Source organism: Myripristis murdjan, chromosome 13 (genome assembly GCF_902150065.1).
Source record: "Myripristis murdjan chromosome 13, fMyrMur1.1, whole genome shotgun sequence".
Lineage (NCBI taxonomy): Eukaryota > Metazoa > Chordata > Actinopteri > Holocentriformes > Holocentridae > Myripristis > Myripristis murdjan.
Window position 1 is genome coordinate 28,796,789 of NC_043992.1, and position 18,054 is coordinate 28,814,842.

Here is an 18,054-nt window from a genome sequence, read left to right on the forward strand (position 1 = left end):
TTTTGTGCCGGCAGTGTTAGTGATGGAACAAACGCATTACTGGCCCATCTTTCTATTTTTAGCCCTAGTGAGGTCACACTGTGACGGAAGGATAGAGTAGACGACAAAAATGCCAGCCAACCATCCCTGCCCTGTCTGTGGCCTCTAGTCAGCACCTGTAGAGGTTTGGTCACAAGACACAATGTTTATACGGGAAAGAATAGTGAATATGATCTGTTGATTATGCATTCAGTCACAGGAGTGAGTGACAGCTCCTTAAGGCATGTAATACCCATGACGTCAAGAAACATCCAGGCTTGGCAGGCCGAAAGAAGGAAAACAAAATGAGAATGAATCGGCAAGGAGGGGAAAAAAGTGTGTCCAAAGACAGTGAAGAATAAACAGCTACAGTGGGTTAGTTGTATGACGTAGTGCGCCATGTCATTGTTGATGAAAGACACCATATCTTATTCGGTTACTTGATAGCTGTCATGAACCTGCTTTGTTAGTTTGCTCTTAACTAAACTGTAGCGACAGGCTCACACCACAAACACAGGCCCATCTGTGTTCAGGGGTTACTGCTCTGCTCTTTCTGCTTAATTCTCAGTCTTCCTGTTTGTGTAAGTGCAGTATTCCCCTGTGTCCGCACCATCAGCCTCCCCTCGCACACACATAAACACAAACTCATGCACACACGTACACACACAGCAAGACAAAGGACCTGAGAGACTGAGTACATACATTGTTGGAGGTTCAAAGGGAATGCAGAGCATGTATAGCATGTAAACCACTGTTACTACAATAGATAAATAAATACACAAATTTATATGGCATGTTTCACAAAGTTACAAAGTGACTTCCTGAATAACATAATATGTAATAAGTAATGCCTTCATTCACTATATATATATAATGATGTCTCTAGTGGAAACTGAAAGGGAACATTAAAGCATAAAGCCACGGAGGTGATCTGTATGGTAAACCTTATAAAATGCAGCAACTCAACACGTAAATTAGTGCACAGCCTTTATTATTGTCTCAGAGGAACTGAATGCTCTTCTCGCACTTCACATTGCCTGGTATGTAAAAATAATATTAGTCCAGTTGGTGTCAAATTTATACCTTTGATTTGTTTGCTTATCATGGACATTTTGTTTTTATGTTTTCCCCTGATAATGTGTGTGTGTGTGTGTGTGTTCCTCGTGGCAGGGACATAACCAGGTTTACATTCCTGACCTGCTAGCTTCTGCATACCACAGATAACTATGTAAACCTGAGAGACTGGAGTAAGTAGTGGGAAGACTGGTGAGACACACACACACACACACACACACACACACACATTTACAAAGGGACAGCCCTAACCCTAACTTCTCCATGGTAATGATATGACATACATGGTTAATAACGTCACAGTGGAAAACACCATCAGGTACATGACCTGAGGGCTTACAAACAGCTTGCAGGCTTAACGTACACACACACTCTGGATAACAAAAAGGCCCTTGAGCATGGAAACACAAATGGTTCACCATGCATAAACACTTCACACGAGCGTTCACAGAAAACAAAAAGTTTGATCTTGAGGAACAGATCTATTCCTGTATAAACATAAACATTCTCTTTCAGTATGGAGATTAAAGGAGTAAAAATCTGTACGTGAAAATATACACATATCCGCTCTGCCCCGAACACACACACACACACACACACACACACACACACTGTGTGTACAAGCACGTACACAAAAACTTTCTCTGTGTCTCTCCATCACCCTAGTGACCTGGAACACAGTAAAATGGTGGCGGGACAGAGAGTAAGTTCTGGCCTAATGAGGCAAGATGGAGATCAAAGTGCATGAAAGATGAAAAAGAGAAGTGGAGAGACGGAAAATGAAAGAGAGAACAGAGAAGAAAAAGAGAGCGAATCGTGCAGTGACTTTCAAAGTGGGGTCCGGGGTCCTTGAGTTGAGGGTCCTCGAGGGGGTTCTCAGCAAAATTGAAGCAAAAGCCAAGTAGATTTAGATCACTATGACTGAATTCACTGGAAAATGTTATATTAAAAAAAAAAAATACTGAGTGGCTATTTTGAATCTATTTTTCAGTGTTCATGTGTGACTTCACACACACATAACACAAGGCAAAAGATCTTTTCATATCAAGGGAAAAACACTTCAAACAGGGTCAGCAACTTAATGAAATAGTGAGATAGTTAGAAAACCCTGGGAATCAGAGAAGAAGAAAGGATGGAGAAGGAGGAGTGTTTGATCACAATGCTAAATGAAATATTTAATGTGTGCATTTCACATCGTTGTGTGCTCATGGGGCTGTATGTGTATGTGTGGGTTTTTTTTTTTTTCGCGTGTTTTTGTGCAGCTAGCGGGTGGAAGAGGCTTAGTCTCGAACCGGGCCGCAGGGACAAAGCGGCTCATTCTGCTCCAGGCGTACAGGAGGACAGGGAAGGTAACATGAGAGCCGTGGCCAGGCAAGAGAGAGGGGTCTGTGGATAAAGGAGCCACGCACTGCTGCTCTGAACCAGCCTTTGTTGGGAGCTGGCCCTGCCTCCATCTACACCCCCTCCCTCTCTCCAATCCACCTTTCCTTTTCGCTCTCTCTCTCTCTCTCCCTCTCTCTCTCTCTTTCTCTCTCTCTCTGGTCTGGGCAGGTAAGCCGATAGGAATAGGAACCTTGGACCCAATCCACTCTCTGAACAACCCACTGATTCACAACAAGGGCCAGAGAAGGAAAGGACACCTTCAATAGAGAAGAGAAGGCAAGTCTGATTGGAGAGCGGAGAACCAAATAAAGACGGGTGGGAATAAAAGGAGTGATGGAAGGAGCCGGAGCGCTGATGCTCAAGCTGCTAGCTGAGATGTGAACCTCATTGTGGTTCAGCACTCGAGTCAAAATCAAGATCGATCTCATTTCCTTGCCATGCAAAAACTGCCCATTTTAACATTTCACTTAGTCTCACGAGCGCATGCATTGTTTCATTGTATCAACAAAAATATGGTATGAACATGGTATAAAGCATATTTGAATATGATTTTTTATCCATGCAATTTCAGCAGTCCTCATGGATTTGCTGGAATTTGCTGTAACAGAATGGCTGATCTCAACCTATGTTTCAATCTCACCACTAACACACCAACAAAAGATAGTTAGGTTTGTGAGCAGCAGACTTGGTTTGCCAACATGGGAGAACCAACAAATTTAGGAGGTTTTATTAATATCTGAACAATACCATAAATGCCTTGAAGCAGGATAGATCGTTCTGTTAGTGTCAACAGAACGGCACTGGATTCAAGAAAATTTGTGGAGCAAATTAAAGAGCTCTGGAAACAAAGTAACAAGGGAAAGACAGAAAAACTTTACAGTAAATATATAAAATTACTTCCTGCAGTGTTTCCAATGATAAAACTGCAATCAGTGCAAACTCCTCGGTAGTCAGCACCTGACCACCTGTGGCTGTGCGAGGGGTTTGCACTGATTGCAGTTTCATCATTGGAAACACTTCAGGAATTTTCCCTGTCCTTTGCACGCCACCCATACCATTATGGATGAACAAAGTGAGCACGAGAATCAAGCGTCATGCTTCTCCTACGATGATTCGGAGGCACAATATATTATTTCTCAACGATCACTCTTCGACGACAGGCAGAAGGACAATCCGACAGTAAGTCTGACAAATGAGAAGTCGAAGATGATGCACCTAGAGAAAAAAGAGATTCGTTTCAAATGGCACGGCATTGCACTGTCTGAATATTGGAGCTATTGGAGGACTGAGAATTAATAAGAAGCCCAGGCTGGGCAATCAAGACCCCGAATTCAGGAAAAAGTGGGATCAGATCCTTAATAAGTGCTCACTTGATTTGTTCCCTCAAAATAAAGTGATTAAGTAAAGTCTGCGTCAGCGTGCAGAGGATCTGTTTGTCTTAGTTTATATAAAATTACTTGTTAAGGTAGATTCTGTATTTTTGCAGATTACTGAAAATCCCGCTGTTCAGTATTACTCTGTTCACTCTGTTCTTTGATCTTTACATCAATTAATAATTAATCTAGCAATTATGAATCACCTTTTAATTCTTGGGTCATAGCTCTGCCTAAAGGAGTTAACCAGAGAGAATAAAGAGGAACACCACACACACACACACACACACACACACACACACACACACACACACACACACGTGTTGGTCTGAGAGTGTTTGCACATTCTCCATGTGTGCTGAGAGTGTCATGGACACACACACACACACACACACACACACACACACACACACAACAGCATGCTGAGCACCACAAAAGGCACATTACTGCGCCCTGAGTCATTCCCTCCTCCTTAATGTCTGTTCCCTCTCCTCCACACATGCTGCTGTTTCTTTCCCTCTCCTCTCCTCTCCTCTCCTCTCTCTTTTGCAGGGTTTTAGATCCTGATATGGAGCTGGAGGCTACAGATTGAGCTCCAGTCATATGACAAACGTGTGGTAGCCTAATATTTATGGTTTTAAGTCACTCTCCCGCTGGCTGTGCCTCTGCTCTCAGCCAAACCATGATGCCCCCTTTAACACTGATTCTTAAAAAACAAAATCTTTCTTTTCTAACCTTTTCAACTCTGCCGTGCCCACGGGTGGTTTTGTCATTGCTGGGCAGCTGAGCTTTGCTCAAACTCACAGAACTTTAATTTAAATTGTAGTGGAGATCCCAAGGTACCAAAGACACCAAGTAGGTCCTACAGAATTACAAAGAAATCTGTATAAAATGATGTATAAGACATATGGATATATTCTATTTGATGAAATGGTGTAGCCATAAAGCAAAGTCATACTGGGCTTTGAATATCCCACTCAATAAAAGGCTGATGATGCTTCAGTGAAACACTGCAAGCAGAATATGTGGGATATTGTAGTAAAATATGGGAAAAATCTAACTTTGTAGCTCCTTAAGGGGAACATTAAGGGAAGATTAGAGATAATGGGGTTTACAAATACACACCTTGCATGCATATGTGTGCACACACATAGAAAGCGTGCATTGGTATTCAACCCAGGGCAAAGAAGAACACCCATGGCCCGTGACAGTCAGAGCCAATAACTCAGGTTTATGATGACACTAAAATTTGATATGATGTTTTATACTTTTTATAGGCATAATCATAATTAACGGAGATACAAGTAGCTACATGTGTATGTGCATGTAAGTGCACCTCTCCTATTCTTGTAAAGACCGCAACTGGTTGCAGGGAACTGCAAACTGTGATGATATTTGAGTTTTGAGTAGTAAAATTGAAACCTTTGTTCAGAGCAGCTTTTTTTGTCCAGCACATTGTATAGTAACCTTTTTTCACAGCAGCGCTTTTGATGTGACTAGAAAGGTAAACACAGGCGTTACTAATGACATTAATTTAGATTGCGTTCCAAAAAGTGTACCAGAGCCTTTACAGTGAGCCAGCATGAGCAATACCAGCATGGAAATGAGCCTTAATTAAATGAATGTCATTAGCAACACCCATGATTACTCTGCTATTCATGTCAAAATGGCTGATGTGAAAAAGGCCTATTGGGATAGATTCAAGCGGTGTTTAAATTTCAGTATTTATTATTTTGCCGGGGACCGCCTGGAGCTCCCCGCACCTCATGTTGAAAACACTGCCTGATGGATGGGCCGGCGGTTCACACACAATATTTTTCTTTTGGTTCTGTCCATTGCCAACCTGTCCTCAGTGTTGATGTCATGTGTTTACCTACTGAGCTAAGGCGAAATGGTCTTGCCCACATGCACTCGCCCTAACAACTGACTGTCCCCTGCACCACTGCACACACACACACACACACACACACACACACACACACACACACACACACACACACACACACACACACACACACACACACACACACACACATAAGCACCACAATGATGGGTTGTGATGTTCCTGGGCCACAGTAACCCACACAGCCCTAGCCCACCACATCACCCCACCCTGTCAAGCCCTCACACTAACCCCATTGTCTGCGGGCTTCTCTAGAAAACCTCGGGTAATTTCACACTCCCCAGATTTACACCAAATGTACCATTTTTAGGCCTTTTGGCTTTTGTGTTTCTGTATGAAATCAGGTCAGATATCTCTTAATAAGTTTTGCCTCAATCATTTATGTGTGTCTCTAAATCTTCCTCTGCTATGATCTCAATCTGCTGGAACGGAGGAACAGATGCTCCTGTGCGCATGTGTCACGCAGAACCCTCCGGTAAATGAAGTGAAGTACCACAGAGAAGTGATAAGTGTGTATCACTGCACTCAATACCACACTGATTCATACGAATGTAAGATAATAAACCTCGTGCGGTGAGAATACCTCGAACAACCAGAGTGAATTATGTGATTGCATTTGATTAACTACTGTGTTCTCTAACCAACACCCATAGAGGCCACTCATAATAAAAGTATCATGACAGTTATACGACGGTCCAACCTTTTACTTCCTCTGAATCACCCACTCAACACAATCATAATCAGGAAAAAAAAGAAAAGACATCTTAAAAAAAGCACAGCAAATGAGGCCACAGAGTCAATGGTGAGTTCATTCATGTACTTTGATCTCACGAAAACCACAGCTGCATTTGTTCACTTTGTTGTTGCTTAGTTTTGACTTCATTATATGCAATGTATGGATGTGTGTGTGTATATATGTGTGTGTGAGAGAGTCGGTGTCTTGCTTGACCCTTTCATGACAGATCTCTCCATATGTATGTCCATGTAGTGTCATGTGTGTTTGTGTGCACGCACGCATGTGTGTGTGCGTGTGTGTGTGTGTGTGTTTATCTGCCCTTGATCTCCAGTGGCCTCTAATGAAAGAACCTCTGTGCTGTGCTGTTCCTCTGACATGAGAGGAATTCTCACTAACTGGTTGGTACAAACCCTCCACATGGTAACATGCCACCAAACGCCGTTCAGCTCTGCTCCGCTGCTCACAATTGGATTATGGCACAAAACCGTTTTTACCAGTGCTAATCACTGGATTAGTATCATAAGGTCTCCTTTCCTCACAGCGAGAGAAGGAATGTAGGGGTCTAAAAAAGCCAAATGGACTGTTGGAAAACACACAGCACAGGCAGCAACATCAAAAAAGAGACAACAGTCCACTGTGCACCTGGTAAATCTACTGCTTTTAATGTTTTAATGTTTAATATCGCATGCATAATCATTTCAGAATCCCAATCTCAGCTACCACTCAAGATTCAAACTTTCCAGAGCCCTCTCTCACTCACACACACTTTTTCTCTCACGCATCCTTGTCACCGGGCTCCAGGCAGCGGTGTGTGCTTTGAATAATCAAATGTCCTTGTGAAGACGAAGCTACCCCTCCATCAGACCGCCAGCAGTCAGGAAACACCAGGCACAGGCAGTCATGCAAAGCTGTTCCGCTACCATGCAAATTTTCACCACAGCAGAAGGAAACAGAGAGAGAAGCTCAGAGCAAGAGAGTGAGAAGGTAAGCAGAAGTGATACATTTTGCTCTAGATCGACCCTTTTGAAAATAGACACCATTTCCTTTTCAGCCATGAGGTTTAATAGATAAATTAATCATAATTACTCGCAAGGCCCAGAACATTTGGCTATTACAGTTGGTGAATGATGACTGTGTTATCACTACTCAGTCATCAAATGTCATGGGTCCTGATAAAGGTGTGGTTTGTTCTGTTGCACGTATGTCCACCTGCCAGTGTCTTGCTAATTGACCGGCATTTATTCATTGACCAACAAAGGTCTGGGCTGATAAGCAGGTGTGTGTTTGTCCAACGGTTCTGACACATACAGGAGGCTTTTTAATAACAGCAACACAAACCCGATTACATGGGGCCATCTCGGTGGCTGAACGTCTAACTGTGGCTTCTTGTAATTCAGATGAAATTCAGCCCGAGCCGTCCACTACACCACTATTGTGTATGGGCCCACTTTGTTTTCATACAAACAATAAAATCTTGTCTATCACACTGGGCCCTTATCTGGGAAATCGGGGCTTACTGTTACATTACACTACACTGTGTGTGTGTGTGTGTGTGTGTGTGTGTAAAGTAAGAGAGTGAGGTAAACAGGAGGTGGTGTGTGTGATCCCATTCCCAGGGCCAAACAGCTTCTCCAGGGACACAGATAAAGACGCAGCCCATTCCAAAACGGAGGTGGAAACAATGGCCAGGGCAGGGGCTCACAGTCACAGCTGTGTGTGTGTGTGTGTGTGTGTGTGTGTGTGTGTGTGTGTGTGTGTGTGTGTGTGTGTGTGTGTGTGTGTGTGTGTGTGTGTGTGTGTGAATTGGTGAGTGGAGGCTAATATTTCTAGTTCTTTTTGACCTGCATTTTTAAACATCACGTAGTTACGTTCATTATTAGAAACAGCAGAATTTCCCCGTCCCTCTTCATGTACCTCTGATCAGCTTTATGGCACACTGCAAAAATGCCAAGGGTCGACTGAAGTGAGAACCCTTTAGACTCAGCTGACAAAATGTTGAATAAGCACATAATTTGATGTTTGTGTCAACACGGTTTTCATCACCAGACAGACTCACTGATTTTGTGCTCATCTCTTGCTTTAGTCAGTTGAGTCTAAAGGGTCCTGACCCCCTTTGACCCACAGCAAAGTTGCATAATGCACCTCTAATCAGAGCTTTTTGTTTCAAGAGAGTGGAATCACAGATGCTTCTGTTAGATAGAGATAAGAAGAGGTGAGATTTCAGCAAAACAAATGAACTGATGGCAGCGTGCATTCTGTGCACTGGCTACAGCGCGGCGTGCTGACTGTTAAATGTGAGGCAGCTCATCACAGATTGCTCTGAAAACAAATTAATCCATCAGCAAAACCATGACATGATTAATGAATGAGCTCCGTGCCACAGCCATCGCTGACGTGACTCGACACGTCCTGCCCACACAGACACATTCATGCTCTAGCAAAACAAAGCATAACAAACCCTGTGATTTCAACACGTGTCATTGCATTCAGTAATATCTAACAAGTTGCCACAGCTAGAAGAATAGAGAGAGACCGTTAAACAGCCACACCTATTGGCAGATGGATCCTGTGGAAATATGAAGCCACGTCTGATTGTACAATGTAGTGTAGTGTATTGAAACATCTCATTTCTCAAGATGTCAAAGTCTGGATTCACCTGTCACCACTGGCAAATAGCCGTATGACCATGTTGCGTGAGTCTGACTGACTGAGGTAATCATGTGACTCACCCGTAGGAGGTTAAGATTTACGTTCATGATTTTGACTCATCACCTCCTTGAGTGTGTAAGTGCTCCAAACCTGCATTGTCCCAGCTGGAACAATGAACCAGGCAGGAGCGGCAGGGAGTGCAGAATTCCCCCCGTCTCTCCACCCACCTGAAGCACGCTCAAGAGGGCAGGCACCCTGAAGAAAAGCCGAGGGGAAGAGGGGAAGGGAAAAGAGGTGGGCGGATGAAGGCAGAGGGGAGGAAAGCAGCAGATGAGCTGGAGGCAGGATGCAGGGAGGAAGATGAGGCGGGGAAGATAAGGGGACCAGAGATGGGAGCGTTAGGAGAGAAGAAGGAAGCACAGGATCCAAAGAGGAGGAAGAGAGGGAGGAGGAGGAAAAGGCAGGGGAGTAGGAGGAGTAGGCGGTAGTTCTCCTGCAGACAGAGGAAACAGGCGTCATTACCTTTTTATCCCTAGGACAATGGATAGCTGACCTGCCTTCTACTGCTAACAGAGAGAAAAATGGTGGAGGAGATGAGAGGAGAGGAGAGTCGAGGAGAAGAAAGGAAAGGAAAGGAAAGGAAAGGAAAGGTTGTAGGAAGTGAAGGAGGAGGAGTGGAATGAATCTGAAATGAGATTCAGTTAGAACTGAAAGTGTCCATGACTGAATAAACGTTTTATTGACTAAAGATAATATGTTTTGTCAACTGACTGCAGTGTTGCTGACGCAAAGACTGAAAAATTACTCACTTCAGTGACCTTTGTAAGGTTTCAAAAACCAACACTTGTAAATACTGATGTAATGCCACATATTTGCTTATAATTCGACAGAAAATAACTCACAACTCATACAATATGAAATGCATGAATAAATCTACTAAAGCCTGAATGGTCGGTCACTGTGGCAAAAGCACAAGAGACAACTAAAAAAGGGAGAGGAATATTATGGATAGAGTGACAAGGAGGTAAAAAGGGGAGAGGAAAAGTGAAAAGGGAATGCAGCCCGTCCAACAAAGGGAGCCAATAAATCAGAGCGGCATCATGGTTGAAAGGAGACAGACCTCTGGTTTCCAGGCCGAGCTATTAGTTCTTGTTCCACCCGGAGGAGGGGGAAGGGGAAGCGGAGGTTAATGGGAGTTTGGCTGGCACTGTGGGTAAGTGTAGAGCCAGGCGAGACTTCAGTGAGGTGTGGGGAGCTGTGGCTGCTCTGGCGGCCAGATATGGCACTGAAGCTGAGCATAAAGTGCCGGGCTTGAGCCTGAGAAGCTGGGGTTGAAGTTGGGATGGGGCAGACTAAAAACTAGAGCTGGGGGTGCGGCTAATAACTTGGGGTTGCTGTTGGGAGCCGAGGCTGGGAGAGAGTGTGCTCCTCCATAGAGAAGTGAATGGAAAAACGCGTCTATGGAACACAAGAAGGGAGCCTGTGAATAAACAGAACTGGTGACTCACCCTTTCTGGGATGAAAAAGACAAGCAAGGGTGGGGGTGTGAGGTACCAAACTGCCTTAACTACCCCTATACACACAAACACACACAAACACACACACACAAATGTAAGCATTCATGCATGCACATTTTCATTCACATATAATCACACACACTTGGCCTGACCAGGACAAGCTGTCTATTGTCCAGCCTTTCAACCAATATCCTAACAGGGCAGGAGCTTTGTATTTAGGGGATTTGGGGATTGCTGCATAAATGTGTGTGCGTGTGAGTGTGTGCGACTGTTTGCTCATGCCTGCGCAGCTCACCAGAGCCGGTGAAGTTACGGTAACTTGTACTCATTTGTTAACCGGCTTCTGTTTCATACAAGCGAATAATGACGCTGACGAACATGCATTGGCAAATTCTTGTGGAAAATATGCAATCAGATAATCCAAATCCTGTGTTAGGTGTCCGACATAGCTGAATTATCTCATGCATCAGGGAATTAAACAAAATAGACACAGCACAACCCCCAAGAGGGACATTAGGGGACATTAGGTCGGCTGTTCACAAAGACAAGGAACAAGCAGGAACAGCGTGGAGAGCTGGTAGACTGGCCAGAGATAGCGACCAGTATTTCCTGGAAAAGGTGCTCGCGTGGAGTTTCAGAAAGCAGCTCTGGCCTGGCACAAGTGTACAGGCTGTGGAAATCTGTTCATCTAATCAGCACTCAGTCTAATTAGCTGATAAAAACCTACGGCTGCCTCAAAACTACCACCTGATGTAAGAAATAGCTTACGGACTGCATGTGTTTTCTTCTGTAAGTGGATGCGGTTCAAAATGGTCGTTGTAAAGTTTAGCCATCCTTAAATAACTGACCACATTACATGCAGGTGCTTCTGCAGGCTAACAGTTTATAGGTTAAAGGTTTTACACGTAAAAATATGATTGACACTTTTGCTGATTTATTGTGATTCCTTTTGCATAATTACTGTAAACAAATGAGACTGTAGTCGGTGATTGGTGGCTTGTATTTCACACCAGTGATGTTGGTGATGGTGACTTCCCATAAAACCTGTTGCTTCCTGTTGCAAAGAGGATGTTGCTGCGCGTCCCCTCTCCCCCTCCCCAATGCATTTGTTTTGATGAGTTTTTCGCTTACGCTTCAGAGAAGGCTGAACACGTTATTATAGAGCAGTTACCAATGGCAATTAAGCAAGTAAATAGGGAGAAACTACAGCTGAAATACAAAGACAAACCTCCACTATAACCCATGAACTCAACTATAAGCACCGTGCCGTTGTGACCCGTTGAGGTTGGTAAAAGGAAGTCTTTGTTGTTTCCATGGTTTTACCAGCCTCGCACCATATAAATGATGATTCCCTTTTCCATTCAATCAACACAAACTTGTACCACATATATTAAAATGGTCACAACTACATGGTACTTCATTGAGCTGATGGGTAATGGCGCAGGTTTTTCTTAATATTTCAGCTGCAGGTTCGCTATATTTACCTGCTTATTTAATTACCCAGTAATATACTATACCTTACGGTGTATTTACAGGGTAAATAGTTAGCAAGTAGGGGGCTGTAAAAGCAAGGGTTAACAGTCATGGCAATGCACACACAGGAAGAGCAGCAGCTGTCTTCTTGTTTTGTGCCACAAAGCAAAAATCAACCCAGTTGCACACACTACAAAACGCAGTGTGGAGGCCAGTAGAGGCTGCCAGTGTTCTCAGCGATGGTCTTGTTTGCTTACAGCCTTGCGGTCTACTATCACTACTGTTTAAAAATAATAATAATAATAATAATAATAATAATAATAATAATGTGGTAATGATTCAGCAATGTTAAAATGCAACAAAGAGCACATTCAAATATCACAGTGTAATTTATGTTTATATTGCTACTAAAATGCAACTAAGAAGCTTAACTAATATAATTTTACACAGTTTATAGAGTTTTGATGGTAAAGCAAAACCAAAGTGAAAAAAGTAATCTGAACAAACAAAAATTCAGTAGAAGCATTATAAAAATAGAAGAAAACATTTTTTTTAAAGGCCAGGCTGTAAAAGATGACATTTATTTTGACAGTTCTCTTGGGTTAGGGTTAGCAGATTGCTAAAATATGGGCCCTAACTGCAGACTCACACCCAAAGTGTAGACTTGAGAATGGCAAAGGCATCCTGTCCTTCATCTTCGCTCGGCTCACACAAGGTTAAAAGGTCTGTGGTGTATCAAAGAGCTAAACAGAGCCATGTCTTAAAAGCGATCAGTGAAAGCTTAAAATCAGTTCTCAAAGAAATAACTCAAATCAACACAGAGTGTAATTGGGGAAATGTGATCTCGCCTCTTGGCTTGAACAGTGAATACCTCGTTGTTGCACTACAAGGAGAAGTGAGAGGGATTTCAACCAAAATGAAGTGAGAAGAGTTACAAGCATTGAAAGCTTTTTAAAGGAAAAAAAAAAGCTAAATGATCTCGGAAACTGAGGAATGAAACTTTTTTCTTTTTTTTTTAAATAAGGCCAACAAGAGAGGACGACTCTCTCCATCCGTTCATCATTTTCAGGAGCATCCAAAGTTTGCTCCTGAAAGTTCAGCAAGTGGCTTCACATGTGCAGGCAGCACACAGACTGCTGTAAAACAAGCTGATGGAGCTGCAAGATGTGATCCATGCTTGTTTTCTTGTCCTCTTGATAAAGGTGAGGCATAATGTTGTATTTCTGAGTGTACAGGCCCATGGTTTTTGAACTGTGTTTTCTCTGTTAAAACACCTTGAGATGTGTCTTTCATGTACAATACACATGAGCGAACAGCCTGATGAAACACTCCATCCATCCCTCCACCAGTCTGCTGTATTAGATGTGGCATAACAAAGCCTAATTGAACACAGTGTTCTCGTCCGACTGTGTGAGGAACAACGGTAATTGTTATAATTAGAGTGCAGTTAAAGGCGACAAAGTTTTGCACGTTTGCCTCACAATCTGCCATAGCTGGGTGGCAAAATTCTTTGTGTGGCTGCGTGTTCAAACCCTTTCTTGTGAGGACAATACAACACAAACAAATGTGTGAGAGAGAGGGGAACCAAGACAGAGAGCTACAGAGAAAGGAGAAACAGAGTGTGAGAGAAATAGCTGCTGCACAAATATATCGAGGCTGTCAGGGGAGCTTTGCACAGGAAAAGCAATGTTGTTTTACAATTGCTTCTACCTGGCAAAATAAAACTTCCAGGTTAACTCATGACATGACAACCCCATTGTCAACAAACACACACACTCTCACACACAAATACACACACACTTCCTACCTTGGTGTCAACAATGGAGCAGGCAATCTGTTTAACATAGGCCAGGTCAGCAGTCTGAGGCAGAAGGACAGATTCTCTGGTCAGGCCGATCTGGATGATGAAGGACACCCCCGCTGGTGTGGGAGGCCCGGGGGGCATCACAGCCCCACCAGGGCCTTGTCCTGCTGCCAGATCCACTGCAGGAAAGCCCCCCTGGGTAGGGGTAGGGGGCATCGACATCGGGGTCCCCTGCTGCATCACCACTGAGCCTGGAGGCGATGGGCCCCCAGGGGGGAAGAAGACCTGGGTCATGGGCCCTGAGGGCATACACGGGCTAGCATTGGCCATTTAGAGTCTTCTGTGCTGAAGCTCACAACATACACACTACCATACACACACAGGTGCACAGTCTAGGAGTCAGAAAAGCCCCGCACTCATTCAAACTCTCTCAGTGAATAAGAGAGCGAGGGTGTGAACACCCTGGGCTACACACGCTCAGACATACACACACACACACACATACACACAAGTGGGGAGTCCCGGTTCTTCTGTGTCCTGTGTCCACCCCCTCCCAGTGGATCAGAGAAGAGATCCTTATCCAGGAAGCAGTGTCTTTTCTCCTTCTTTCTGCCCTTCTTTTGCGCTCTCCGTCTCCGTGGTCCGTTGTCAGACTTCTGCTTTCATTGCCCAGGCATGACAAGCATGAGCAAAGTCTCAGACTCATAAAAAAGCCAGGCTGTAGGGAAAAAAAAACTACCCTCCCACTGCTTTTCCTCCTCCACCTCCTCCCCTCCTTCGCCGCTCTTGTCCAAAGAAGTTGTTCTGCAGAGGAGAAAGTCCAAGCTTAGGAAACTCTCAGCAGAGGGAAGAGAAAAACAAAAACAGTGCCAAACTTTGTTGTGCTCTTCCCCAGATTGGGTTACAAAATGGCCTCCTTAAACAGGAAACTGTGAGAATGAAGGAGAGCGAAAGACTGCACTCCTTTTACAAGTCTAGCCCTGTTTCAGTTTCAGCCCCACTTCAGTCTTTTCTGTAGAAGAGCAGAGAGAGAGACAGAGAGCGCTGTTGGAGGGTACCTCCCTCTCCCCCCTCCCTCTTGTCCTCTCATGTGTGAACTTGCCACAGCCAAGGAGGAAGTGACATGACTGACAGAGCTCTGAGCCAATCAGGCTTCTGGAAAGGTAGTTCTCAAAGCTTGGTGATGTCACAGGCCCTCCCACTGACTCCTCAGTCTACTCCCAAGCATTTCCCTCCTCCCTCTCCTCTCTCTCCCTCTGCTTTATGTTGGGGTAATTTGTCTTGTTTACCCCCTCTCATACCTTTGACCTGCCAGGCTCCTCTTACACTACCTCAGGGTCCATCTCCACACTCACACCCTCCCTCTTCTTCCTTCTTTCTTACTGCACACAGAGGACTCTTTCTTTCTTTCGTTCTGTCCCAGCATTTTCAGGCTCTTTTTCCTTTTTGCCACTTTGTCTTCTCTCCCTGCCTCTCACTAGACAAACCTTACAGATATAAGACCACACCTACTGTTGAACTCTATTCATGCACAACTGGTTGGTCGTCAGTGGGAATTGGCCACAGCGAAATGGGGAACTCCACTTTAATGGCCTTGGAAAGAGGGAGTGGCAGGCGGCAGGCTGCTGTGTTACACACACACCAATGAGCGGTTAGAAATTAGGCTCGGTGACCACAATCAGCGGCATGATGGTGACTCCTCCCCAGGCAGTCTAATCTTTAATAGCAAGCATGTGGCCTCCCTACCGCAAGAGACATGAACACAGTAACACGAACAGCACCTTAAAATAAACGCTTCAAGTGTAACACAACTTTCTTCATTCATTGTCTTAACTTCTTCCCAGAACCATTACGTCATACATTGCAGCTGAAGCTCGCAATTTCCTATTTGTTGCTGTAATTAAACTAATCAACAATAAGCAAGGTACACCGCTGCTGAAAGGTATGAGGTTACCAGAGAAACCTCCCGTGAGCTATTTACTTACCATCCAACAGCCGCTACTTTTCTCCACAAGAGGGCAGTGTTTCCATGATAGCTGGAGGTTGAGGATGCAGCCCCACATCCGCAGGACTCACCATGGACTCCTAAATTGAGTGTGTGTGTGTGTGTGTGTCACTTTATGTAATGAGAGACTGTTGTCACCCCTGTCTTGTGATGATGTCCTTTGTCGCTGCACTGACGATTTTTGTGGCTCCATTCTCTTGGCTGCTTGGTACTTACGCCGCAAAGCAAATTTTCCAAAGTGACAAGTTAAAATTCATTCATGATATATCTTCCAAATGAAAGAGGTTGGGAGAGATTTGGTGTCATTTATCAACTCGGGTGAAATCAAATGTAACAATCAGGTGTCGTGTGTGCATTAGACAAAACTGCTGTCAAGTTGTTTCTTGAAGACATGCTTTAAAATGTAATAAATCATAATTTTTTCAATTTATTATATTTTTTTAAATCAACAAAACCCCATTTATTCATGTGCTCAAAGATGATTTGTCTGGTAAATTATTTCAATAATTCCACAATTTAAATAATAATATTACTATTAAAAATTAAGAACTCCAAAATAAAGATGATTTGGTCTTTCGCTTGAGGTGCAAGGTCATCCACAAAACTATGCCAGACTGCTACTAGAGAAATTCTTACTCGCTACTTTCAGCGCTTTATTTAAAAGTGAATTTGGAAGGGCTAAATTTTACTGAGCTAGTATTGCATTTGTATTAGTCTCTCTCCTTGTATTTATGTGAAGGTTTTGTAACTTTGATGTGAGGTTGATGTTGTAGGCCTACCACTCATTATTTAGCAGGAAACACACCACCTCAAAAGACACAGCATGCATGAAAGATGACACAAAACACAGCTCTCAATTCACTGTACAAAATCTCTTCATTTTTTGTGGTTTTTCTTCCTTAATAATGACATACAACAGGGGACCCGTAAACAAAAAGAGAAAATGTCATTTGATACAAGCTAGAATGCAGTTCAAAAATATATATAATAAAACAAAATTAATAAAAAGCAGGTCTCTTATCCCTTGTAGTTAGAGGAAATAGTTCGAATACAGCTTAATATGATGTACAAAATATCACACAGTGATAAATTGCTATTAAAAAAATAAAAACACAAAGAAATGAGAGTCCTTTACCTTGGCCTCTGACTGATACCTGTTTTTGTTTTGTTTGTTTTGTTTTGTTTTGTTTTTTTTGTTTTTTTTTTTTTTTTACAATTTTCTGGATTTTTCATGTTTTTTAATCATTTTGTTTTTTTACAAGTTATACATTGCCATTATCAATCACAAGCAGTTTCTATGCCTAGCAAGGAAGAATTATTCACTTATGATACTACAGTATTCTTACATCTTAATAATCATATTCATAATCAAAGAAAACAAATGCAACAAAACAATGGACATTTACAGCACATCATGGCATCTCTAGTCTTACCATTTACAGCCTCCTTTACAATTTCTTTTTCTTTTTTTATGTTTAATACTGATTTGTCTATTCTTGGAAAAGGGACAGCTCAGAATGAAAAGAAAGCATCAGCTGATTTACAGTAAATCTAACTGGCAATAATTGCGGGTCACAGCAAGTCCCTGTGTATTTACTCAACACTGGATAAGAAAACATTATTTCTGCAGCCCGTTTGTAACCAATCTTAACGGTCAATGAGATTCCTAGTGTAATAATCCAAACCTCATCTACTATCAGACGTAGTGCAACATGTAACCAAATAGTAGTTAAGTGTCACAACAGCACGCTAATGCCCGGCAGCAATACAGTATTGTAGTTGCACCTGGTCATTTTCTTTGACTGATCCATGTCAAAGCACAAGATGAACTGAATAACTGAGTTCAGACAAACAACAGTGCTCCACCCTGTAAGAGAGAAAAAGAAAAAAACAACTAAAAAACATTTGAACTACGAAAGCCAGTGTTCCCAAAGGTTGGGAGTGTGTGCCTCTAGGCTACTTCAGACACTTAAGTCTGACCTCTGACCTCTAGAGTGACCCTGTAGTCTTGTTTAGGAGATGGAGGCTAGCCCTTAACCAACTGATTCAGTATCAGATTGTATTAATGTCTTCATGGTTATAGGACAGGATTACTCGCCATCTAATCTGAAGCTGTTAA

The 18,054-nt window shown here is 43.1% G+C and overlaps 1 protein-coding gene across 1 annotated transcript in view; it reads right to left on the reverse strand.

Moving 5' to 3' along the window:
- The window catches only part of prkd2 (protein kinase D2), a 36,472-nt gene extending 21,496 nt beyond the window's left edge, over positions 1-14,976 (reverse strand). The window contains exon 1 of the mRNA XM_030066219.1: positions 13,934-14,976. Within this exon, the coding sequence (XP_029922079.1) occupies positions 13,934-14,260 (327 nt within the window). The 5' untranslated portion in view covers positions 14,261-14,976. The remainder of the gene's footprint in view (positions 1-13,933) is intronic.
- Between the last annotated feature and the right edge of the window lie 3,078 nt (positions 14,977-18,054).